Genomic DNA, 25,006 nt, shown 5'->3' on the forward strand with positions numbered 1-25,006 from the left:
CACCTTCATTCTTGTTGTACTATCACCTTCAACTGATCAAGGTCAGTCACCATAGGAATGAAGGTGTGCTGCCTCTAAGCGATTCCCAGCGCTTTGATCTAATTAGAAAAAGGGAGCTAGGGACATGGGTTATGGGCCATTGGAACATTGCTTACCTTTGTGCCTAGCTAAGCTGCCTATGTCTTTCCCACTTTTCTTCTTGGTTTAGGTTTGCTTTGGGCTTTGTCTTTCCCACAACAGTGCAAGACTATATATGCTATTGTGGATTGACGTTGTGGTTATTGCATGTTGTGGTTATCAAAATTACGGACAATCGCTTAGTCTTTAATCTATGAAATATCTATAAATAGGGAGGAGTTGAAGATTTTTCCATTAATGGTTTATTACACCAACTTTTCAATAACATTTTTACATCTCAACAGTTTAGTTTTTAGGTCTATATAAGTAGAGCACTTAAACAAATTTTCGGCCAAATTGGTCTATATAAGGAATCTAACTAAATCAAATAAATGAATGATTCAAATTTATCAAACATGACCCGTTTAAGTTTATAATTGGTAAATCACATTTATAAATGCCTTAATGATTTTCAAGTTGGATGAAAATTTGTAGAGATAATCTACTCATATATATTTACAAACTAGACGGTCAAAATGTGATATATCTACTCATATATCTAAGAGAAATTCGTCTAAATGGTATATGAACTTTTGCTATTTATAAACTTTGGTATATCAAGTTTTGAAAATATCAAAACGGTATCTCATGTTTCCATCTTGATCTAAGATTGGTATATATAGCCATTAAGATGTCTAATTTACCCTTAAGTTCTCTTTTTTTTTAGTTTTTTTTAATTTGTTTTCATATTCCAGAAATATTTGAAGAGGTTTTGGAATTTGATGATTTGGGTTAGCCTTTATAAATTTGAGAGTAAATTACTCATCTTAATATTTGGTCATTTTTTTTGGGTCTGAGGGTAAATTAGTCATCTTAGTAACTATATATACCAATATGAGATCGGGATGGAAAATAAGATACAAATCTGATATTTTTAAAATTTGATATACCAAATTTATAAGCAGCAAAAATTCGTATATCATTCAGACAAATTTCTCTATATCTAATATATATCTCCTATTTTGTAAAACAAAAAAATCCTTAACTAATTCTTAACGTAACTGTCCTCATCATAACTACTCTCTCTATAAATATAGGCACACTTTAATAATGTTCTACCATATGCTTATTGTTTGTTTTTATATGCTCTTTGTATGTATGCAAGGTAAATATCTATCTGAGATCAAATTCAAATGAATTATTAAGATTAAATAAGAAGAAATTGAAAAAAGAAACACATACACCTGTCGTCCCTGACGCGCTTTCGAAACCCAGTGTCCCGTCCCGCCCAATCAAAACCCGCGAAGCCCACAGATTGGTCCAAAACCCTCTCCAACGCGCGTAAGCCACCCACATTTCCCTTTTATCGTTTTCCCAAAACCCGAAAATGAAAAAGAAAATAAAAAAAAGAAAAAAACCGAAAAATTCAAAACAAGTAAAAAAGAAAAGCCTCTTGGTTTCTCCACCACCACCGTCCCTCCCCCTTTTTTCTCTCTCTATTTTTCGAAGAAGCAAAAAAAAGAAGAAGAAGAAGAAAAGAGGGAAGAGCAAGAAATCTAGGGTTTTCTGGATCTCTCCAGAATTAGGGCTTTCTCTCCGATCCAGTTAGACGGTGTCGTTTTGGGGGGAAAAGACGACGAGAACATGGATTCGGTCCCTTCCAACTCCCATGGCAACCTCGACGAGCAGATTGCTCAGCTCATGCAGTGCAAGCCTTTGTCCGAACAAGAGGTACCTTCGCCCGTTTTCTCCTTCGATTTCTTCGTTTTCTGGATCCGATTCTGGTTTTGTTAGGTTCTTTGTGGAGAAACCGATCTCTGAATTGAGCTCGATTAGGGATTACTGGGGACCGATCTAGGTCTGGGGTTGTTGATTTCTTGGAGTTGTGGGTTTGTGAATCAGATCTGTGGTGGTTTTGGTTGTTTTCGGATTGGGGATTTCTCGAAATGCGTGAAGGTTTAGTGTTGAGATTGGGTTCTTTGTGGGAAATGTGGGGTTAGATCTATTGGGAAATAAAAGTTTGCATCTTGAGATTGTTGTGATGAGTAAAAAAAGGCTTTTTTGGATTGCGGTTTTCGCTTTTGATTGTGTCTTTATTGTGTGGATCAATTTGTTTGGTAACTATGAGCGAATTCCCTTGTGTCGTGACTAGTTCGATTCATCTGTGCTAGGCGGTATCGCAAAATAGGAGGAAAATGTATCTTATTTTACACATTTGCATTAGCTGCTGGGTTGATTGAGGGATAATAATACCAGATATGTGAGATGGTATATCTTGAGTTTTCATATTTGATGTTGCTGCAGTGTTTGTGATACTAGTGGATAACTATCTCTCTCTCATTGTATGAGTTTGATATTAGTTTAATTATATATATATATTTTGTGTAGTTTCCTGGTTATTTTATTTTAGTCATATTTGTTTTCATCCTTCATTCGTCTAATCTATTGTCAACGTATTTGTTTGCTCAATAGGTAAGGGGGCTCTGTGAGAAGGCTAAGGAGATATTGATGGAAGAAAGCAATGTTCAGGTTAGCTTTTTTGGTTTATTCAGATTACGTTTCTTTACATAACGATGTTCACTTCCTCAAGATCTTGAAACAGATTGTACACTTATGCATTGAGATTGTTAACTAGTGCTTTCAGTTGCTTAAATCAGAAACTCAAGTATAGCTGGAAAGTGTGCATATGATTTTTTTTCCCGTGTCTATGAGTGTTTGGTTTTCATATATATTTTGCTAGATATACACGTAATATGTAATTAATCTTTTTGGTTTTCATGTGTTGCAGCCTGTGAAAAGCCCAGTGACTATTTGTGGTGATATTCACGGACAATTTCATGATCTTGCCGAGCTTTTCCGTATTGGAGGAAAGGTATCTTTTCGCATTTGAGCTGTGTAGTTCTACGTATGTTTGGTCTAAGGGAGAGTGATAATAGGCACAGAACTTTATGAAGAGATGTAATGGGAATGTAATTTTATGAATTAGAAAGGACTTTTTTTTTATTTAAGGATGATTACTGTACTAGTTTACTTTAGTATCTTCGATCAACTTTAAAAATGTCCAAGAAGCCTAATGGTCTCGTGTGTTTCCTTATCTGATTGATCTTGTAATTTTGATGTTAATTTGTATTTCTCTGATTTCTGATATTCAGTATTTCACATTTTACGAAAATAATAGTTCTTGTTGTTGCAATTTTGTTTGTAGTGTCCAGATACCAATTATTTGTTTATGGGAGATTATGTGGATCGTGGCTATTACTCTGTCGAAACCGTAACAGTAAGTATGAGTTTTTTTAGTATCTGATTTTTATCTTCCATTTTGGTTTAGTTAATTATTTGGGGTTCCCCTTTTCTTGTTTTCATTACATACAAGCTTTTTGGAATCTGAGACAAGAGTTGTCTGGTTAAAATAGTTGCGGGGTTTGTTACTGTAATAATTTTACTATAGAAAGCTGGATACATGTTGAGTCTGAGCTATGTTGTGCACCAGTTGACCTAAGAAGAGGCTAGAAATTTAGGAATACTATCTAGATAATTAGACTGGTTTACATTGTGTTGCCCTTAGGAAAATTAATTTTGTTATGAAGGAAGTTTCCCATTTTCAAGGCTGCCTCATCTTTCCTTTTTGCGTCCCCATGTCTAGTATTGCTCCTGACTCCTTTATCTGTTAAATCAGCTTTTGGTGGCCTTGAAGGTTCGTTACTCTCAACGTATAACTATCCTTAGAGGGAATCATGAAAGTCGTCAGGTGAATTTTTTCTCTCTCTAATATGATAGGCTGTTATTGTTTTCTCAGGTTTTCATTGATAACACTCTAATGTTTTCCCATTGCAGATTACTCAAGTTTATGGTTTTTATGACGAGTGCTTACGGAAGTGAGTTTCTTAGCATCTCTTGCGTTGTCATTTTTTTTTATAACTATGATGTTTGTTTGGCATTTTATGTATTTATCTTTTCAATAGACAAGTTCGTGTGATATGCGACTTAAACCAAGAACTCTACTCTCCATTTGTGTAGGTTCTGTTTGAACATTATATAGAATATACATGTAATGTGCCCTTTTGTTTAAATGTGAAAGTCATTGGGAAATGATTCTTAAATATGTACAACTCTTTAAGATGATGTTCATGGAGTGTATTAAATCAATCAAGTCTGAGAAGATAGAATAGTAGTAGTTGTTGCTCATGATAATTTTTTTTGTTTTTGAGTGGGATGATGTCTGGTTGATCCAGTCACCTACGTATTATATATTGATTCATACTTCCCTGTCTGATCAACTGGTTTTATCATATTTTTCAAGTCTGCAAAACTAATTCATATTTTGTTTCTATTTGCAGGTATGGGAATGCCAATGTTTGGAAGACCTTCACAGATTTATTTGACTATTTTCCGTTGACAGCCTTGGTTAGTATAGTACAGTATTTTTATTTTTGCTTAAATAGTTAATGTAGGTTAGTGGCTACTCTGATTTGTATGTTCAAGTTAGTACTCCAGACAGCCATGAAATTGTAATTGTTTCGGTTGAAGATGCAGAAATTTAAAATTTTTGGTTGCTTTCTTATTTTATCTATTATGTTGCTACACAATTATTTCTGGTTGAGTAGGCCCTACTACTGTATTGCCATGTTGAAACTTTGTCTATTTGTTTGTTCTAGCAGAATAGGTGGACAGCAATATGATGCTAAATTTGAAATCATACTTAGTAGGATTGCTTTACAGCTAGAGTTTCACCTATCATTTTGGCAACTCTGTTGGGTCATAGGTGACATTTGCCATGTAAATCGTAGTTGATAGACTCTGGTGCTGGTGTAGCACTATGATTCTTTTCCCATATACTGAATATTCTCTTATTTTGTTTTTGAAGGTTGAATCTGAAATCTTCTGCTTGCATGGTGGACTGTCTCCATCGATTGAGACTCTAGATAACATACGTAATTTTGACCGTGTTCAAGAGGTTCCTCATGAAGGTCCCATGTGTGATCTTCTTTGGTCTGACCCGGATGATCGCTGTGGCTGGGGAATCTCTCCCAGAGGTGCTGGATATACTTTTGGCCAGGTACTTTGTTTATGTATTCAATATCTTTCTTTGATTTTTTTTTTTTGGCTGGGGTATTGGGTCTAAATTAAATTGGCCAGGTCATTAAAGTTCCAACAAAATTTTCATCTGCTTCCTTGTATTAATTCAACAGGACATATCTGAGCAGTTCAATCATACCAATAACTTAAAGTTGATTGCTAGAGCACACCAGCTGGTCATGGAAGGTTACAACTGGGGTCATGTGAGTATTGACCTTCCTTGTTTGTGTGTTGGCAAATGGTTTATTTTTGGGAGGTAAAACGTGTGCTTATTTGTTTTTAATGTGGCAGGAACAAAAAGTTGTCACCATATTCAGTGCACCCAACTACTGCTATCGCTGTGGAAATATGGCATCCATCCTGGAAGTCGATGACTGCAAAGGTCACACATTCATTCAGGTTGGTTCCTCTTCTTTCTCATAACCTCTTCTTTCTAGTTTCTCCTACCCCACCCTACCCCATGCTGACCTTAAAGTGTAAGTACGTGTGACAAACTATTCCATGATCATGCAGTTCATATGTTGTATTTTTTGCTTGTATGCCCAAAATGTATGGAATGAATTTGAAACTTTGTTTTCTTGTTTTACAGTTTGAGCCAGCTCCAAGGAGGGGAGAGCCAGACGTTACCCGAAGAACACCTGATTATTTCCTATAATTGGATCATGAAATCAGTTGCTGAATTACCTGCTGCTGCCTCCTGTTAGAAGGTTTATGTGTTGAAGGTTCTACTAATTTAAGACTATAACTTCACAACAGTGGTGGTCAATTGGAGATAAACTTGTAAGATTGGAAGGTGAGGCTTCCTTGAATTGTGTTCAAGTTTCAGCAAAAGGAAGTAGCAGAGGGTGGCGACACTGTTGCAGCATATGTATCATTTCCAGCAAACAATGTGGCATCTTCTGTTTCTGATTTTTCATTCCTTTCCTTTTTCTACTTATTTTTTCTGTATTAGGATGTCTTTTTGGGGGTCTGTAGAGGAACAATGAGCTCACTTCATATAATGGGTGCTTTTATAATTTTCCCCTGGGTACGAATGAATGCTACATGTTATCCAATAGGTTCATTTTATTTTGATTACTTCATAGTTCAGTTGAGTAGCATCTTTCCCCTTTTATTTTCTCCTTGGAACCATATTCTATATCAGTGTTCTTTATCCCCTTTCTACGAAGATGGTTGCTTGTTTTCTGTAGTATGTTCAGGGCTACTAGATCATATGAAAATTTGATTGTTGATCCTGGAGGGTCTCCAGATCCTCCCCTAATCGCTTCCCTGGTTCTGGTCTTAAAGAGTTTTTGGATCTGTAATGGTATTGCCATTAGTCTAGAAAAGTATAAAGTACTTCTACTTTTCCCTCAATTGTCGAATTACGTCTGCAGAAAACACTTGGGTTGCTTGGCCTATTTCTCGGATACCTTTCCAAAGTTGAGTTTGAGGGAGGATCTCCAAGGACACCTGGTATAGAAATGTTTGTTGTAAAAAGACCCAATTACTGCAATGAGTTTGTCAGTTGGCACCTGGGGTCTTTTGAGGTTAAATTGGGCTTGTAAATTTGATGGCGATGTGGATATTGGAGTTTTCCTAGTTTATCTGGGTACAGATTCAAAGCCACGAGCACATGCAAAATACTTTCACACGTTATAGACTTTATTTAACAAAAATGAATACACAATATACACGGCTAATACTACTGAGAGATCAAACTAGGTGTATGAAGAGATTTTGTGTAAGCCATAGGCAACATGAGAAGTTTCTTAGCTCTCCCTACATATGCTCTCTTTGTCAAGTTATCGTAGTCATTTTCCTCAATTGCGTCCAAGATGTTTCGGTATATCAGCAAGGATGACCATACCTGCAAAAGATGCTGATTATTAGAAACCATGACGAATGCAGAGAAGTAAATACAAAACATGTCTTTATCTGCCTAGTGGCCTATGGAAGTTGATTATCTTTCTTGTTTATCTATGGAAAATGATTGTTTTCAAGTATTTGGAATGATCTAGTTGGTGACGTGAATGTTGAGTGATTGTTTATCTACAAAAGATGCTACATACCGGCCAACGGCTATCTTTGTCAAGTTGAGAAGCACCTTCTTCTGCCAGGTTGAAATAGAATCTGGCTCTAGAAATCTGTTCTTTCATGAACTTTCTCCATTGATCAGTGACCTTTCTTGCAAAAACATCGTTGTCGCATAACCCAAACTGTGCAAGCTCATCTTGAGGAAGATAAACTCTACCTCTTGCAGCACTAGAATAGAGTAACAGAGAACACAAATGAGGAACTAGGTGATGTGAGGAATCAAAAAACTGACCAAGATCATATTCAAGAAACTTACTCCTCTCCAACATCTCTAAGTATGTTTGTGAGTTGATTCCCTATACCCAAGTAGAGTGCAGCATCATATGTACTTTGAGTAGAATTCAGAGAATCAGGTGCAATTCCCATTACAGGAACGCTCATTAGGCCAACAGTTCCAGCTACATAGTAGCAGTAGAGATAAAGCTCTTGAAAATTCTGATATCGGCATTTTCTTGTGTCCATTCGCATACCCTCGATCATGTCTCTAAAAGGCTTTAGTCAAAGAAAACGATATTTTATTAGATCAAAATGACTACTTCAAATTTGTAAGCAATCATTTCATGAAATTAAAAATAGCAATCAAATCATAAGCACCTTTATGTCTAAGGGGAAGCTGAGAACAGTATGAGTCAATGCAGCATCAAGCATGTCATAAGGCCGTCCTTCGAAAATGTCTTCTAGTCTCTCTTCCCAGCTATCAAGAACTTCCGAGTTCATGTGCCCAGAATTGGGGCCATCAACCAGTTCATCTGTTCTTCTACACCAAACTGCATTTCATTTTCAATAGAGCAATTCAGAAATGACCAAAACTGAACTTAGAAAGAGTGACTTCTAGTGGCAACAAGACTAAACTAAGACAATGTTTTCTCGCCCAACTGTCAATCTACCACATATTAAACTAGAATCCACCTGATCAATATTCCAGATCAACAGTCTGCCAAGAAAGCATTTTTTCCATTATATATGAACTCAGAGGTAAGGTCCTTACCATAGATTGCCCATATTGCCTTTTGACGCTCCTCTGTCATTAGCAAAGTACCTGCATCAATAGAATCATTCAGACATGAATCATTGAATACCATGCAAACGCTACCAACTTAGAAAGCAAAAGTTTGGAAAGCCAAAATCATCGAATATGCATGTTAAAGTAATGATATTAGGAAATTTGATGGAAAAAGAAACAGGCAAAGCAGGGAAGGGAATGAAATTGGACCTAAATAGAAGGTCTTGGCGTATTCTGCACAAATGTTCCTGCACCTTTGATATGCTTCTTCAAGAAAGCTTGGATCAAACTGTGACTTTCGGCTAGTACCTACCTTGGCTATGCTCTTGGATTGCCTCTGAACAATTTCTTGTACATGCAAATCAGCAACAGGAATGCCTTGTATTGATAGTTCAGGAAAACTACGTGTGTTTCTTTGCTTGGGAGCTGTAATCACTTCAGCTCTTATTGTTGTGAGCATAGATTTTGGGGGCAGGAGATTTCCATTGCTCTCTCTAATGTAAGGCTTTGGTGCAAGTGAAAATGTTGAACTCATTTGGCAATTTCTCTAGCACTTCTTTCTAAAGGTCTGGCAACTATGATAGAAACAGGGAAGGACTCCCTTATATATATATATATATATATATGAACATTACACCTCTCTCTCTCTCTCTCTCACACACACACACACACACACACACTCTCTCTCTCTCTCTCTCTCTCTCTCTCTCATGTGGTTATCTTACTGTAGCAACTATTTGGATATACAATGCTGAATGCAATGAAGATATGGCCCACAAGTGAAACTACCTTTTTTTTTTTTTTTTTTTTTTACTCATCTCTTCCAATGCTAATGATGTGAATTTTACCTCTATAATTGAATTAAAATTTAGGTTAATATGGTAGATTGATTATACAGTCTGTTACCTTAAAACTTGAATACAATGAACTTAGTTGGGTGTGAGGCAATGACGAGTTTTACAAAGTGGGTGTGTGTTGTCTTTAGCTTATTTATTAGAAAAGAATCATAACAACATTGTTTACAAAAGCTGTCCTGTACTGTGATCTAATACTAGAATCTTTCTCAGCCAAAATGCCCCCTTTAAACTTTGGTTCCATTTTGATGTTTTGTCCTCTAGTTATAATTAGGATTGAGGTTGGATCCAATAGGAATTAACTATGTAAGAAAAGAAAGATTCCAGGACAGGATGTATAAAAAACATGAGAGAAAAACAATGGTGAGCAGATCATACTAGTGTCATGTAGTAAGAAAGGGATGCTAAAGCTAGCCTGGGAAGTACTATATAATTTAATTCACTTTTGAACATGTATAATATAGTAAATATACCTTACTGGTAACAAATTTGACTAAGTAGTAAATTCATTATGTTTTGGTCAATTATAGATGATAAGTGGTAGAACTGCTGCTTCTAGTGATGTGATTGATAACACCATTTTAACTTATCATTTGGCAAGATCAAATCTGATATTCTGAGACCTGATTTCTATTTTCTTGATAAGCAAACAGATCATTAAGTTTTCAACTAGATACAGAGATGAGGACAACCATGGCCATTCAAACAAGGTTTCACATTTTGTTTTTGATAAGAAACAAACAAAAAAAAATTACAGAAGTAAACTTACCTAAAGATAAATATACAGATAATATATCCAGTGGTCGGTGGAAGGAAGAAGATTGGGGAGCCATTACTTAACAACTAGTGACATGTTTATAATGAGAGAATGATGTTTGGAACCCTAACATAAACAAACTAAACTGGCTTTCTGGGAGTCAAATATCTCCAACAATCAAAGCATTAGCACATGAAAATATCATGTGCGGATCTAGAGATGTCCGGGATATTGGGAATCATAGACAGAACCAGATCAAATTAAAGTATGGAAGTTGATGCATAGAGGCACCATGGTATGCCTAAAAGAGTAACATGGCAACAATATAATACTCATGCAATCTCTGATTGATGAAACACATCTTCCATGCATGTGCATCTGTATTATCTTATGTTATCATGGAAATCATGCCTACACTACATTATTTGACTTCCTTTATTGCAAGAAACATTACTTTTCATTTTTTGTTATGAAATTCTCAATCATCGAAATCTGCATATTTATATTTATATTAATATACGGCAAAGCATAAACTATACATAGTCATCTGTACCTCTCCAGCAACTTTAGATTGCAACTTTGTGGTTCTGTGATCTTTGATAATGTTGTAACTTGTAGGTAACAATAGAAGTGTTGCTGCAGTTTTTCATTCCTAATATATACAGCTGATTTGTCTCCATTGCAGATTACAGAGATGTTACATCACTCTTTTATGTTCAAGTCTATTGTCATGGGTTTAATTGCCGCCAAAACCACAGCAACTTTACATGCAAGAAATCCCACCATCCCAGCCAAGACTTCTTTTGGTGTGAAAACCATTGGGACATCCCCAGAGCTATAATTCACTATAAACAAAGCAAAACCAAAAGCCAATGCCAGGCCAAATATTGGCCCCTTTGTTCCTCCAAACATTTGATTTGTGCTTTTTCTGTCCATAGAAATTGATTCCGGAGCAGGTAATCCATCAACTGATCTTTGCAGTAGAAGAAGATACAAGAAGCCCCCAATCCCACCTGTCAAAAACGCAGAACCAGCATTTTCCCCAAGCAAAAAGGATGCAACTGATGTACCAAATAAGACCAGAATGGCATCGTAAAGTAGCAAAGAGAACTTCAAGTCCGCGTATTCTCTCATGGTTTCCTCATTTGATATACCACAGCTCACGGATAGAATTGATTCAGGGAGGCTTTGAGTCAACATGGTGAAGGGGTCAACCCCAGACAACTTAGTGGCAAGGCAAGGTCTAAGTTCCACCATGGACCTGTCACTTCCCTCTCCAAGCAAGATGTCCTCAACTTGGAAATTGTAATCGAAACCAATATACTGAGGTCTCTCTCCATCTGATTCCTCGAAAGAAATATTCCCATATATAACAGTCAACTTCACACTGCCTAACCTCCATTGGCCTGACCTTAGAGAGTTTATAAACAACTGTTAGAGACTTGGTCAACATCGGCAAAATGAAATTTACAAGCTCACAAGAGTAGTCTCATTGTAACCTAGACAGATCATAAAACAAACTCTTTATATGCAACTGCAAAAAAAAAAAAAAAAAAAACAATACAGGCATATTCAGTGGCCTATGCTACTGGTGAGGACTAACCTGATTCAAGACTGATCCAAAGAGCTTCAATTTTTTCAAGTTTAGGTCCCTTAAAGGTGAACTCATCAACAGAACCTCTTTGAAACTGAATTATCTCATCCTCTACCTCTGTAGAATCATCTGGTCTCAAATTTGAGGGTATCCTCTGTAGTATGGAGTTACCATTTTTGTCTATCACGCACAGGAGGATTCCAGCAGTAATGTCAGAGAGACTTGAACCATAAGCATTACTAGTACCTAGCTTGACCTTATATAAAGCCTCAGATTCATAATCTCTTAATGATAAGAAGCTTCTTTCCACCGAGGTATCTGTGCAAACATTCACCTCTGCGGCTTGCAATAGGCGTGAAGGCTTTGCATAGTCTGAAAAATGAAATCTCTCAGCTTAATTGGAGCCAATCAATGCAATCCAATGCAGAAACACATAGAAGTATAGAACTCTATTAACGGATGTAGTGAACCAGACACAATGGTGAAGAAGTTACAACGACATCGGCCATATACACATTCATGTATTGAAACAAAAGTACATATTTAGTTATTTACAGAAGGTAATAACTTTAACTTCACTTTAAGAATTTGACAGGCAATAGCTTAGGCTCTCAAAACATCAAACTTGTACTGTGTACACACAAAACACCGTGTTTAACAGAAGATGATAACTTTCAAGATTAAACTGGCACGTTAGGCTCACAAGTCTCAAAGATCAAACCTTTACTGCAGAGTGCAGACACATATATTATATATATACACAGTACATACAAGCAAATGACATAAAAGAAAGAAAATGATAGTTGTACAGAATCATGATTCATGACCACATACATGAAGAACCAAACTCAAATCCAATTGAATGAATTCCAATACACCATTGTGACACAGGCTTTCTTTTATTTGTATTACATTAATTTTACTTTTGAGAACTGGAATTGTATGTGCATGTATAGTACACATGTATACATATAGATACAAGCCTGTGCAATATGATGATCATGAAATATATAAACCTTTCAACTAGTTCATCATCAAAGAAGTAAACAATCCAAATAAAGAAGCTTTCTTTGTATTAAAGGAATGAAACCCAAGTGAATATGTGTACCTTGGAAGTCAGAGAGTTTGGAATGGATTTGGAAACGGGCAGTTGGTTTGTGAAGGTGAAACCTTTTAGTCTGGAAAGGCTTTTCTGGGTTTAGTCGTGTTCTCCTGAGATCGGTGTGATGTGTTGCAGAGATTGCATGCCTTAAAGAAATGGAATCCATAGTTGCAGTTTCAGAGAAAGCTGAGTGAGACACGCAACAATGAAAGAGAGTTGTACGTCGCAGATTCTCATCATCAAAAGGGTAATCAAAGCTGATATACAAGTCACAAAGTGTCATCTTTAGCTTCACGAGACAGTACATTATCGAAGCGTCTGTAGTCCAACGGTTAGGATAATTGCCTTCCAAGCAATAGACCCGGGTTCGACTCCCGGCAGACGCATTTTTTTTATTTACATTGGTTTGCACTTTGTTGCTAGAACAAAGTCTATTGTAGGTTTCTTCACTATCAAAGTTGGAGTGAGCAACGAATTCTGAGACTTTTGGTGATGCAGTTGATGGTAAGGGAAGAGTAACCTTTGATATAAATCTTGGTGATATGGAAACATAACCATTACGGCAAACGCATTTTTTTTATTTTAGCTCTTTAGTTTTGTGAAGACTATCTATGAGTGTTGTCGCTTTTGCAATGGAAACATAACCATTACCGTTATGTTAAAAATCATTACGCATAATGAAATGCATGTGAAAGTGTTGAGATAGTCACGTCCCGCATCACTTGATGGAGACAAGTTGTTGTGTTTATGTGCAAAGTTTGCTCCTTACATTGAGAACTGTTTTTGGATGAAACCTGAAGAACAAAATCAGTACACTCAAACCAGACAATATCTTTCGGTCGATGTTACATTCTATAATTCTTTTTTAATATAATTTGGGTGGTCAGGCACTAAGGCTTGAGGTTTTAATCATGCATTTCATGTGCAGGAGGATAGAGAGAACAAAATATCTCAATAAGACATATAGACTGCCTCAACTATCCACTCACAAATAGTTCTCAAGTATATATAAACACAAGAAGTTAGGATTTAGACATTAAATTTTAAATTTTACACCCCATCATTGATTGCCCTTCATCAATAATTCTTTGGAGTCATTGTAGCAATGTGTTGAATATTTAGGCGTGATTGCTTCACCATGAATTAAAACAATTGTGAAGCAACCCTCATTGCAAAATCCAAAACCCTAAATCAATCTCAAAGCGGTCACCCACATTGAAATGATTCATTGCAATCTTAATTTGACCGCCCCAATAATACATGGAATTTTCTCTCATAATATATAGCAAATTGGCCACTGTCTTCCTGTAAAATACCAAAAGGAAGCTGTCTGCTTTTGAATTTGGACCAATCACACTTGTTTATATAGTTATATCGGAATGCAAATTCTTCTCCAGATTATCTGGCGCGGACCAAATGCGTGCCACTAGTTTCAGTTTGTAACGAAAACCAAACCAAACCTCACTCCCTACAACTCTGTTTCAACCCGATCTCCAACCTTTCATGTGAAAATCGAAACTCAAACTCAAACTCAAACACCAAAACAAACCCAACATGGAATCTCCTCCAAAGCCACCACCAGACCTCCCAATCACCACCACCACCACCACCACCACGCCCGCCACTCCAACCGCAAAGAAGCTCACTCTCATCCCTCTAATTTTCCTCATCTACTTCGAAGTCGCCGGCGGCCCTTACGGAGAAGAACCTGCCGTCCAAGCCGCCGGTCCCCTTCTCGCCATTCTCGGCTTCCTCATCTTCCCTTTCATCTGGAGTGTCCCTGAGGCTCTCATCACCGCTGAACTCTCCACCACCTTCCCCGGCAACGGCGGCTTTGTCATATGGGCCGACAGGGCCTTTGGGCCTTTCTGGGGATCCATTATGGGGACATGGAAGTTCCTCAGCGGCGTCATCAATATTGCAGCCTTCCCTGTTCTCTGCATTGATTACATGGAGAAGATATTCCCTGCTCTTGAGTCAGGCTGGCCTAGGTACCTCTCTGTCTGTCTTTCAACTCTGTTCCTAGCTTTTCTCAACTTTACTGGCTTGGCCATTGTGGGATATGCTGCTGTGGTTCTTGCTGCTGTTTCGCTTTCCCCTTTTATATTGATGTCTTTGATTGCCTTACCGAAGATTAAGCCACATAGGTGGTTGAGTTTGGGGCAGAAGGGTGTGAAGAAAGATTGGAACTTGTTCTTCAACACTCTATTTTGGAACTTGAACTTCTGGGATAATGTGAGTACTTTGGCAGGAGAAGTAGAAAAGCCTCAGAAGACTTTCCCCAAGGCTCTTTTTGTGGCTGTGATATTCACTTGCTTGGCGTATTTGTTCCCTCTTTTTGCTGTGATTGGAGCTGTGGATGTTGATCAGAACAGATGGGAATCAGGGTTTCATGCTGAGGCTGCTGAGATCATTGCAGGGAAGTGGTTGAAGTATTGGATTGAAGTTGGTGCTGTGTTGTCTGGGATTGGTCTTTTTGAAGCTCAACTAAGCAGTAGTGCTTACCAAGTTCTTGGTATGGCAGATATAGGATTCTTGCCTACGTTTTTTGGGGTTCGACACAAGAGGTTCGATACCCCATGGGTTGGGATTTTGATCTCCACCATGATCACACTTGGAGTTTCCTACATGAACTTTACGGATATAATTTCATCTGCAAATTTCTTGTATAGTTTGGGGATGTTATTGGAGTTTGCGTCTTTCATTTGGTTGAGGAGGAAGATGCCAACATTGAAGAGGCCTTTTCGAGTTCCCATGAAGCTGCCAGGTTTGGTGATCATGTGTTTGATTCCATCCGGGTTTTTGATTTTTGTGATGGCTATTGCTACCAAGACAGTGTATTTGGTTAGTGCTATAATGAGCGTGTGTGGAGTTGGGTGGTTCTTTTTAATGAAATATTGCAAGTCAAAGAAGTTGTTCAAGTTCAGTACTGATGAAATTGAAGATATTGAAGAAGAATGACAAGAGAAGTTGTGTGGTTAATGTGGAGTTGTAGAAGGATTGTTCTTATGTTTAAGTTAGAAGGATTGTTCTTATGTTTTAGTCAGAATTTCGAAAGGCTTTCAGATCAAGAATTGTGGATGATTGGATAGTTCTCCTGGTATAACATGTAATACAGAAGCAAGAAACAGTTTTTAGGTGGCCTCAGTTTTAGCTGTCTCTTGGATCTTAGTTGCTACATATATCAATTCACCCTTTGTAATTCACCTTGGTGATTTTACTATTCGGATTGTTGTTCCATAGAAGCGAACTTTGTTCAGAACTAGATGCTGTATGTTTAAATCTGACAGCTTCCACAGTCAAATTAAATGTTGGAACTTGGAAGTACAAACAAGATGCTCTAACTATACCAGCTGGAACTGCAGATCACAAAATTATACATGTGAAGTTCAATTTAAAAAGGATTCGGATTTAAAATCGCAGACCACTTCTTATTATTGCTATACCAGGTACAATTTGAAAAGTTAGATGAAATCATGAAAACTAAAGCTTCTACACACTACCAATTGATACTACTTCTGAAACTAGGAAAAGACAGAACGAACTTACCTAAAACTATTTTTTTGAGAATACTTACCATCTGAAACTAGGAAAGCAGAGAATGAACTTACCAAACTGAAAATCAATATTACCAATTGAAACTAGGGAAAGGAGCGGATTTCTCCCAAGTTGAAAAGTTAAAAATTTTCCTATCACAACCTGAAATGCTGAAGGTCTTTAATTATAAGTAGACATTCCCTGCTCTTCAATTTCATTCAGTTTTATTTCAATCATCATTCACAAAGCCATCCATATATATCTCTCTCATTCCGGCAGCAAGTAGCAGTCTGTTTTCAAGAATGATGGAAGCACCCTTGAAAACCCTCAATCTCATCGACAAGTTAACAGGTGAATCTTGGTCATCAATTGCTAGTTTTAGTAGTAGTATGGATCCATTGGAACACCACCGACTACTTTGCATTGCAGCTTCTACTTTCACTTTGCATCAATCTTGGTGGCAGCCACCACCCTCCACTACAAAGAAGAGAAAAGGAAAAGAACTGGCGGAGGAAGAGTCAGCAGCACCTAACAATCATCCCAAACGTCGAAAAATAGTACTGACTGATCATCAACAGAATATCATAGAGCTGAAGAAAAGAAGTGACTTGGTAACCAAAAATAATGACAATGAGAGCTTTCTCGGACTTACTTTGGGGGTTTCTCCGGTGAGGCCAACCACCCTGCCGGCTCATGATGAACAGTTGAAGGAAATAAGGGATAACCGAGTAGCCAAACATGACAACGACAGCCTTCTTAAGCTTAATGTTGGGACTAATGAAGTTCATCATTATCATCAAAGGCCGGTGGTGCGCCGCAGTGACCCGGCCAAGTTCAACATAAAAAAGAAGTTAACACCGAGCGACCTCGGACACCTGAGCAGGCTGCTGCTGCCAAAAGACATGGTCACAAACTACATTCTACCTAAGTTTGATGAAGACTTGAAAGCAAGGATGAGGAGTGAAGTAGGTTTGGAGGTTACTGTGTTTGATGAGGTTCGGCAGAAGGAGTATGAGTTAATATTCAAGTACTTGAAGTCGTCGGGAAGTTATGTTTTCAACGGAAAGTGGACACATGACTTTGTGAAGGTGTTGGATCTCAACAAGGATGATGAGATCGGACTTTACTTGCATAGCAGCACTACTCCATCTCCCAAACCCAAGTTTCACTTTTCACTCTTGAAACTCGCAGGCCAAGCTGACGAGGGTTCTCCTGCTAGCTCTTCAACAAGAAAAGAATGATCGATATACAGTAGATGATCGATGATTTGATAGAAAACTGTATATTTTATTAATGATTATGAGAATGACTGTTATCACTCTGTTAACATTTACTAACGTATTTTCAGCATCGTAACTTTGTACTTACTATTAGTAGCTGGTACTCTTTCTTCGGTTGAGAGGATTGTGTTATTAATTATAATTTTTTGAATAAAGAGATGGTGCGTCTGCCCTTAAGCTTCGATTAATGTAACTACTAAATACATGGAGGTACATTAAGCCTAAGCTCATGATTATAAAAATTTGAAATAATATCAGAAATCTCTATAATAAACATGTATTCAAACAAGCACCAACTAGCAAACAATGCTCTAGGTTTGGAGTTTTATCGTTAGATTAGGTTCGAGAAGTAAGTGATGGCATTTTTCCACTTCTTATGCTTGTTTCTGGTTATAATTATATATTTTTGTTTCTGGCTTTCATATTATGTTGGATTGTCATTATCAACTCCTGTACATATATCCTTTGTACATATACGTATCAAATCAATATGAAATCTCCCAACGCAGAGGGACGATGGATGGTTGTGTAAAAGGGCGCCACGATCATATTTTTCTCTTCCAACTGCATAGTTAATTGGAAATGTCGAAAAGGTGAGTTGAGAGTCTGCAAGTATAGATGAGTTGAGTGATCGAAGTTGAAATTATAGTATGCAAGTGCATATAGTCATCCTCCGCCAGATTGTCTACGACCTGACCTCTCTGATGCCGGGGCCTCCGCTTGTCCCGCCTCAGCTTACCTTCCGACCCACGAGGACACATATTGTTTGTGCCGTCGAGCATCAAGGCGGCTATATTGAGAGAGAACGGCGAGAGAAAGCTGAAAACACGACCAACACATACCGATTCAGTTTAATTTTCTTTTCTTTTTTCTACAAAAGTTAGAAATGCCTCACATAATCCGATTTATTTACAGATACGTATCCGCACATTTCCGACCGTTCTCGGCCATATATATGGACATTTCCAGCTGTATTCGCACGTAGCCGGTGTCTTGAAGATCAAGAAAAATGTTCTCGGAAACGTGCAGATATGGCCGGAAACGTATACGTAAATGAATCGGAGACGTAGGGGCAATATTGACCTTTCTTCTTTGAATGCTCTTTTAGGGATAGGGTGTTGCTAAATGTACCCGACAAATGACTAAATAGACCCAGCAACATCTTTTTAGTTCCTAACATTCCGATTATGTCCCTTATTTTAAATGAATTAAGAGAAAAAAATAGGAAAAAAAAAACCCTTATCGTTCCGTCCTCCCCAGATTTTCTCGTTGCGTCACCTCTTTTCGATTCGATCACTTGGTGGAGGAGGAAAGGATTCTTTGACAAATATTGCATGGAAGCTTTTGAATTTAACTATTCCCTTATCAATAAATAAGTTGGCCATATATATAAGTTATATGATTGATTAGCGTGAGAAGTATTCGTCATTATGTTTATATATGAAATCATAGCTTTCTCACACCTTACTGCTCTAGCGTGTTCTTTCTCTAGGGTTCATACAATATTTGGTTCATCATAGAATACTGGTCCTGGCTCGATTTCATTGCTTTAATTCCTGTTTTGCTTCTGCTTTGTAAAGAAAAAACAAATATATCTGAAACAATTCAAGTTGAGTTGCTGGCTCTGAAAATTGATTGTCTTGATGATCTCCATCACCTCAAAGATTACAGAAAGAAACAAAACTGGAGAAAATATGGAGAAAGAGAGGAAGACTGACAACAGAATAGGCAGAACAACATCGGCGTTCTCGACTTCAAGAACATTGCAGTTATTTCTTTTTATTTTCATATAAAATAAGAGAAAAATTATAGATATTTAAGGGTAATAATGGAAAAACGTGGTAAAAAGTTTGTTGCTAGGTTTACTTAGAAATTTGCTGGGTACATCTAGAAACACCCTTAGGGATGGGTCTCTTGCACGTGACATATTTGTTGGGTGATTAGGCTATCACAGACGGATAAATCTAAGTTCCGCGTAGCCCGCTTAGGCCCAACTCGCCTAGGCTTCACCCAGCCCGCCTAGTTGTGTAAATGTTTGTTGTGCCCTTGATCTAAGCTTCGGAGCGTCTTTCCTCTCTTCTTGCTTTCTCTCTCAAACCCTAAATTCAGAGTTCAGCTTGTTGTATATATGTAATTGATTTCAACTGTCAAACTGTTAGCATTGCACAATGTCCACGGAAAATCAATTCTACTATTGAAACGCAATGCAATTTTCTGGCGATGCTCGATTCGGTAAGAGATTTTGGATCAGATTGAGGACTGCCCCTATACGTACGTTTTCGGCTCTTGAAGCTACTTCATAGCTGTCGGTGTTGGATTGACCATTCGACGTCGACATGGTTCCCGTCAGATTAAAACTTTACCATCAAACAGTTACTTTCCCTAGATTCCGAGAGAGGCCACAGGGACATTTGTTACAGCAAATCGAATTGGGTAACCGAAAGACGTACGTTTTCAAGTGCCTGTCTCTGATTTCCGGGTACTATCCCAAAGGACTGCTTTTAGAAAGATCATTGCTGCGTATCTTAAGAGCATGCGAGTCCCTGAAGATAAGCATGCAGCTATTATCGAAGAATTATGTGGGGTAATTCTCCTGGTCGTCCCTGGATTTCCCATTAGTATGAGGATAATGTATGTGACTCGTCAAGTAGCCCTCGAGGGGTTGGAGATGGTGAGGGTTGATAGTTTGGGGGAAGCCAGTGTTGGAGACACACCCTGCGCTATTTGTATGGAGGACATTGATCACTTTCGAGGGATTGATAAAGATGAGCAGACGATTATTCGCTTGCCCTACTTGCACCTTTATCACGGAGATTACATTGTCCCCTGGCCGCACAGGCGTCAGGTGTGCCCCTTGTTTCGATACTCCATCAAGATCCTCAGCTCCGCCGCGTCGGCCTATATTGCTCATCATGTCGTCCGGTGGTTTAATCACTGCTACGCTTCTAGATTATTGAAGCGAGCTTGAGAATGATGTGCTGTCTATATATCTTACGGTTGACCTTGTATTTAAATGGCTGTTTACAAAACTAGATGAAGATTCTATTTTCTTACGGTACATACGCTAAGACCCAAGGAATTAAGCACAGTCGAGCATTGCTTCTAGTATGCATGCATTAGTGAGTTCAATAGAGTAAACCATAGATTCCATACAAATTACATGATAGTTAATTACCATGTGAATAGTTAAGACCATATAACTTTAATTTAGATACGTAGTAGTCTCCTCATATAATAAAATCCCATGATCGCGAACCCGTCGCGGGTCCGTCCTGAAATTTGCCGGGACAAGATTTAAATCTCAAAACATCAAGTCTGTTCCGTCCTTATACAACAGGACGAAAGAACGGCGGGACGGGACACGAGACGAATAATTCAAGTCTCATTTAGACCCCTCTCGTCCCGACTATTTTAATGATTGATTTTTTATTAATTAAGATATGATTTGAGCCATTCATTTAAGTGTTTTGATCTTAATTCTTTGTTTCTTTAAATTACTAGGCTGTCTCCAATTTAATAACAATGATGTTTAATATTTTAATTTGTTGATTATTGTAAACTCTCTTCTTGCACCTTAGTAGTGATGACATGTTTAGAGAAAGTAAGCAGTATAAACTCTCTTATTGCACCGTGTTGCACTTGTAAATATGTTATAAATACTTAATAGAGTAGAAAACACTATAAATGACAAGACCCACCCTGGATTTCACCCTGAAATCCGAAGTAAACCTTACAGGGTCCACCTCAAGAGAGATTTTACCAAAAATTTCGACATAACCTCCTTTAAAAATGGACAACCCATCCTAATCAAAACCAACCTGCAACACACTTATAAAATCATACTCCAACCTTGTACTCTTGGGGCCTTCATGCTTCCCAAGTTCATCACATCTCCCAAAATATCAAATACTAATCTCAAAGAATCCCACAACCACAACCACAACAAAGACATTTAATAATTTACTAACTGGATTATCAGAGCATATCTAATAATGAAGAAAAACAATGAGTAAAGAATAAGCGGAAACAACCTCTGACTATGCCTCGACTCCATATACGCTTGACCTCAAATAACTTAGCCTGCAAACTGGGCATTTGAAACCGAATGGCCCAAGGGAAAATAATTTAAAATGTAGTGAGTGGACGAAAAATAATCAAGTAACTGAACGTAAAATAAGGAACCAAACTTTAATATTTTCCTGCTTTTCGATAAACAAGTACTCCACTGTATGCAAGTGTTGATAAAACCTTCACAAAGAAAATCCCGAGAAAACGGACTAGCCCCGTTAGTTGAAATAACGACAAAGATAAATAATAACCTTCGTAAAAGAAAGTACCAAAATAATGGACTAGCCCCGCTAGTAAAAAATAACAATAAAGATACATAAAGACCTTCATAAAATGAAATATCAAAAAGATGGACTAGCCCCGCTAGTCAAGACAACAATATTATATAAGAACAGATATAGCCATACAAGTGAGCCTCCCAGGCTCGGGTGCCTCCCAGGCAAAAGTACTCCCATACTCCCTGCACCTTCACGTCATGATAACGGAGAGGGTGCAGGGCTTGCGTGATACCGCCGGCAACATCACATCACCACTAGGGTGGAAAGGGCTTGTGTGACTCCACTCAGAACGTGGTAGCCACATCGCCTCGAAAGGCGAAACATGATGCTAGCATTAGTAATATGTTATATGACAAGTATGACACAAAGAAAGAAACATAAATCCATATGAGTTTCCCCGGAACTCATAACTAAAACATAAATACGATTCCCAACCGTACTCGAAGAATTCAAAAAGCAAAGAAATTAAATAAATTCAATGACGTGTCCCACATGTTAAAATGCTCAATGAAATACAATAACTCAAGTAATTATCATGTTTCAAAAATTAGACAATACGCAAATCCTTAATGTAGTCTCAAATCTGGAAATCAAAAGAATATCATAATTCAAATACCAAAACAATTACCCAACTCAAAATCCATAAATCATTAACGAAAACTTAATTAGTACAACGATATCAAATAAGCCGAAATTATAATATAAGCTCGATAAAAATAATAACGATAACTTATAAAGTCATGCATGCATATTTAATAAAAACCAAAATGTCCACTCACAGTAATTCGGTTGCACTAGCTGTCAAGCCAAGACTCCGAAGACTAGAGCTCGGCAATTTCTCCCAACGATCAATTTTCGATTCAATCCCTTTCTTTCACTTCGAAGCTTACGCGGTCAAGTCCTTGATAAAAACTAAATTGTAGAGTGAACAATAAATCCTTTACTTACAACCTTCAATTAACAATCTAACCTTAACCGATGAAAAAGTAATCGTTACTTATATTTATCATTAGGTTGTCTCATAATAATTCGTCGAATTACTATGGACACCCAAATGCTTATCTTAGACCAATTTATGAACCGTGAGTCAAAGGTTGATAAAACTAACTACATGTCTTCTTTTCATTTAACCACACCAATTTGAACCAAACTTCCGATTAAACAACCTTCATATAATTACTTTTCCCACCTCAACTACAAATCTGCCAACCCGCAACATCACCAATTTAATTAACCACACATAAATACAAAACTCATTATTAACCAAAATTCCAACTCCAAACTAAACATCATAATCCAACCAAAATCAGTAGTATCTTACCTTCTTTACCGATTCTGTAAATTTGCAATAATTGCTCTCTACACCCCAAACCTTCCCAGCAACACCTCTTCCTTTCTTTCCTTTTTGGTCTCGTTTCCCTTGCCATAAATACTTAGTATATCCAAATTCGAACGCAGCAGCAAGCGAGGTCCTCCTTTCCTTCTTTTCCCTTTTGTTTCACCTCAGCCCTTAGCTTCTGTAACCTAAATGAAACGCACTCCAAACTCAGACACTAACCAAATACGATCTACCCCCAACAATGGTGGCGTCGGCCTCCACACATATGAACCCAAAATCCAGAGAATTTGAAAGCGAGACAAGAGTAGGAACTACTTACACAAATTGGAAGAATAACGATTTATAGGTGTCCTCCAATATGCTGATCAGACGAGGGACGTCGGAAGTCCTCACCGGAGACTCGCCGTGAAAAAACCCAGAAAAGATAGAAAAGGAGTTTTAAGGATTAGAGCTCGATTCAAGGAAACAAAGACATAGAATCGAAGAAGAAGAGAAGACGAGAGAAACCCTACTCACAGCAGTCACGGTCCCTGCTGGTGTTCGCCGGATTCCGATGAACACCCACTGTGTTCATCGATTTCGATCTCCTCCAAGGGTGGATGCATATGTGTTTTGATTGATGGGTTTTGAAGTGGAAGAGGAAATGAACATTGTGGTGGTGGTCTCGTCGCCGGGGGTGGTCGGACGGCGCCGGAGCGGCGCGGAGACGACGGAACAGGCGATAGGGACGAGAGAGAGAGGAGAGAGGGACTCGGGTCAACGTCCCCAATTTGGTCTTCATCGAAGTCAACCTTTCTCTTCCCTAATTGATCCGACGGCCAGATTAAATAAATTATTTTCTAATTTCAGAAAATTAATTTCTATTTACCAAACTTCAATAAGCTCCGTAAAATAATCTGAAAACACCGATGAACTCGCGTTGATGCGTACTACGACATCGGGCCTTAAAAAAAAGAATTTGACATTTCGAAAAAAACTTGAGGATAAACTCAAGTATTAACTTACTAGCTAGGTTACCGAGCACAGTTAAATTCTTCAGTAACTAATAGAAAACCCGGTAAATTGGTAAAATTAGGTACGGGGCGTTACAAAAAACTATGCAACTCTTTCTTTTGCTTACAAAACTTTTTTTATCACGGACTGGGCCCGACCGGTCCTGTCCCGATTTCAATGTCCGGGACGGGCCGTGGAATTAGCTCTATCCCGTCTCATCCCATCCCTTGCCCAGCAATTTCCTAAGATTGCATCGTGTCGGTGAGCCGTGGCTTGGTAGGTTAAGATGGTAACTAACAACTTTGAGGTCATGAGTTCAAATCTCGTGACATATGTAGGGTGCGAGTTATTTAATAATTTTTTTTTTTAAAACTAAGATTGCATTGTGTACTTTTACGATGTTATACAAGAGTTTATGTCGAAACCAACATAAACTTTGACAAGGTATATATACAGATATCGATATCAACAGTTTCCTCATCTCATTCCCTAAAATGGAGATGGAGAACAAAAAGAAGCACTTCTTCCCCAAATTTGCCGCAAAGCCTTCAATCTCTCAAATTAAATTCTTCACGTGCTCCAACAAGAAGTTTACATATATAGAATATTTTATTAAGTATTTTATTGTTACAATAAAATATATAATTTTTTTGTTATAATTAATAATGATGTAACATATTTTATTGTTGTAATAAATGCCGGAATCTCTAAAATAGAGAAGCTATTGGAGTTGGAACATAATTTTTTTTTTAGAGATTTTGGCTTTTACCTCCATATTTTAGAGAAATTTTGAAAAAGCTGTAGAGCATCTCCAACAGCTTCTTCATTTTCTTGATTTCCTCAATTTTAAGGAATATTAAGCTATTTTTTTTAGGTCTAACAGCTTCCCCATCTCATTACCCTAAAAGTGGGGATGAGGAATAAAGAGAATG

General features: G+C 37.8%; 5 protein-coding genes and 1 non-coding gene across 6 annotated transcripts in view; 4 read left to right on the forward strand and 2 right to left on the reverse strand.

The window, feature by feature from the left end:
- The first annotated feature begins 1,597 nt into the window (after window positions 1-1,597).
- Window positions 1,598-6,361, forward strand: LOC101304078 (serine/threonine-protein phosphatase PP2A catalytic subunit-like). Its single transcript, XM_004294942.1, has 11 exons — window positions 1,598-1,848; window positions 2,590-2,646; window positions 2,906-2,989; window positions 3,323-3,394; window positions 3,794-3,865; window positions 3,952-3,992; window positions 4,455-4,521; window positions 4,982-5,173; window positions 5,307-5,396; window positions 5,485-5,592; window positions 5,783-6,361. The coding sequence occupies exons 1-11, from the start codon at window positions 1,762-1,764 to the stop codon at window positions 5,846-5,848; spliced, it is 936 nt and encodes a 311-aa protein (XP_004294990.1). The 5' UTR covers window positions 1,598-1,761; the 3' UTR covers window positions 5,849-6,361.
- Window positions 6,362-6,877: 516 nt separating this feature from the next.
- On the reverse strand, window positions 6,878-8,807 carry LOC101315223 (phytoene synthase, chloroplastic-like). The gene is made up of 6 exons (XM_004296142.1): window positions 8,483-8,807; window positions 8,258-8,308; window positions 7,864-8,036; window positions 7,526-7,761; window positions 7,245-7,437; window positions 6,878-7,042 (listed from the first exon to the last, which is right to left on the reverse strand). The coding sequence occupies exons 1-6, from the start codon at window positions 8,805-8,807 to the stop codon at window positions 6,878-6,880; spliced, it is 1,143 nt and encodes a 380-aa protein (XP_004296190.1).
- Window positions 8,808-10,366: 1,559 nt separating this feature from the next.
- On the reverse strand, window positions 10,367-12,808 carry LOC101304367. Its single transcript, XM_004294943.1, has 3 exons — window positions 12,586-12,808; window positions 11,487-11,849; window positions 10,367-11,289 (listed from the first exon to the last, which is right to left on the reverse strand). Exons 1-3 carry the CDS (start codon window positions 12,743-12,745, stop codon window positions 10,586-10,588), a joined length of 1,227 nt encoding a protein of 408 aa, XP_004294991.1. The 5' UTR covers window positions 12,746-12,808; the 3' UTR covers window positions 10,367-10,585.
- Window positions 12,809-12,893: 85 nt separating this feature from the next.
- On the forward strand, window positions 12,894-12,965 carry TRNAG-UCC. Its single transcript has one exon. It is a non-coding gene; the product is annotated as a tRNA-Gly (tRNA).
- Window positions 12,966-14,057: 1,092 nt separating this feature from the next.
- On the forward strand, window positions 14,058-15,818 carry LOC101304657 (probable polyamine transporter At3g13620-like). Its single transcript, XM_004294944.1, has one exon. It carries the CDS (start codon window positions 14,134-14,136, stop codon window positions 15,538-15,540), a length of 1,407 nt encoding a protein of 468 aa, XP_004294992.1. The 5' UTR covers window positions 14,058-14,133; the 3' UTR covers window positions 15,541-15,818.
- Window positions 15,819-19,929: 4,111 nt separating this feature from the next.
- Window positions 19,930-25,006, forward strand: part of LOC101290749 (receptor-like protein 2-like) — a 10,827-nt gene continuing 5,750 nt past the window's right edge. The window contains exon 1 of the mRNA XM_004296143.1: window positions 19,930-20,241. Within this exon, the coding sequence (XP_004296191.1) occupies window positions 19,930-20,241 (312 nt within the window). The remainder of the gene's footprint in view (window positions 20,242-25,006) is intronic.

This window comes from Fragaria vesca, linkage group LG3, assembly GCF_000184155.1.
Source record: "Fragaria vesca subsp. vesca linkage group LG3, FraVesHawaii_1.0, whole genome shotgun sequence".
NCBI lineage: Eukaryota > Viridiplantae > Streptophyta > Magnoliopsida > Rosales > Rosaceae > Fragaria > Fragaria vesca.

Bases quoted from the DNA above. Each gene is read 5' to 3' on its own strand.
- LOC101315223 (XM_004296142.1), bottom strand. From the start codon at position 8,807: ATGAGTTCAACATTTTCACTTGCACCAAAGCCTTACATTAGAGAGAGC. The intron at 8,037-8,257 runs GTAAGGACCTTA...AATGAAATGCAG, and splicing joins GGCAATATGGGCAATCTATG to TTTGGTGTAGAAGAACAGAT. The intron at 7,043-7,244 runs GTATGTAGCATC...CATCTTTTGCAG, and splicing joins ACAAAGATAGCCGTTGGCCG to GTATGGTCATCCTTGCTGAT.
- LOC101304367 (XM_004294943.1), bottom strand. From the start codon at position 12,745: ATGGATTCCATTTCTTTAAGGCATGCAATCTCTGCAACACATCACACC. The intron at 11,850-12,585 runs GTACACATATTC...TTCATTTTTCAG, and splicing joins CAAACTCTCTGACTTCCAAG to ACTATGCAAAGCCTTCACGC. The intron at 11,290-11,486 runs GTTAGTCCTCAC...CTCTAAGGTCAG, and splicing joins TTGGATCAGTCTTGAATCAG to GCCAATGGAGGTTAGGCAGT.
- LOC101304657 (XM_004294944.1), top strand. From the start codon at position 14,134: ATGGAATCTCCTCCAAAGCCACCACCAGACCTCCCAATCACCACCACC.
- LOC101304078 (XM_004294942.1), top strand. From the start codon at position 1,762: ATGGATTCGGTCCCTTCCAACTCCCATGGCAACCTCGACGAGCAGATT. The intron at 2,990-3,322 runs GTATCTTTTCGC...TTTTGTTTGTAG, and splicing joins TTTTCCGTATTGGAGGAAAG to TGTCCAGATACCAATTATTT. The intron at 5,397-5,484 runs GTGAGTATTGAC...TTAATGTGGCAG, and splicing joins AAGGTTACAACTGGGGTCAT to GAACAAAAAGTTGTCACCAT.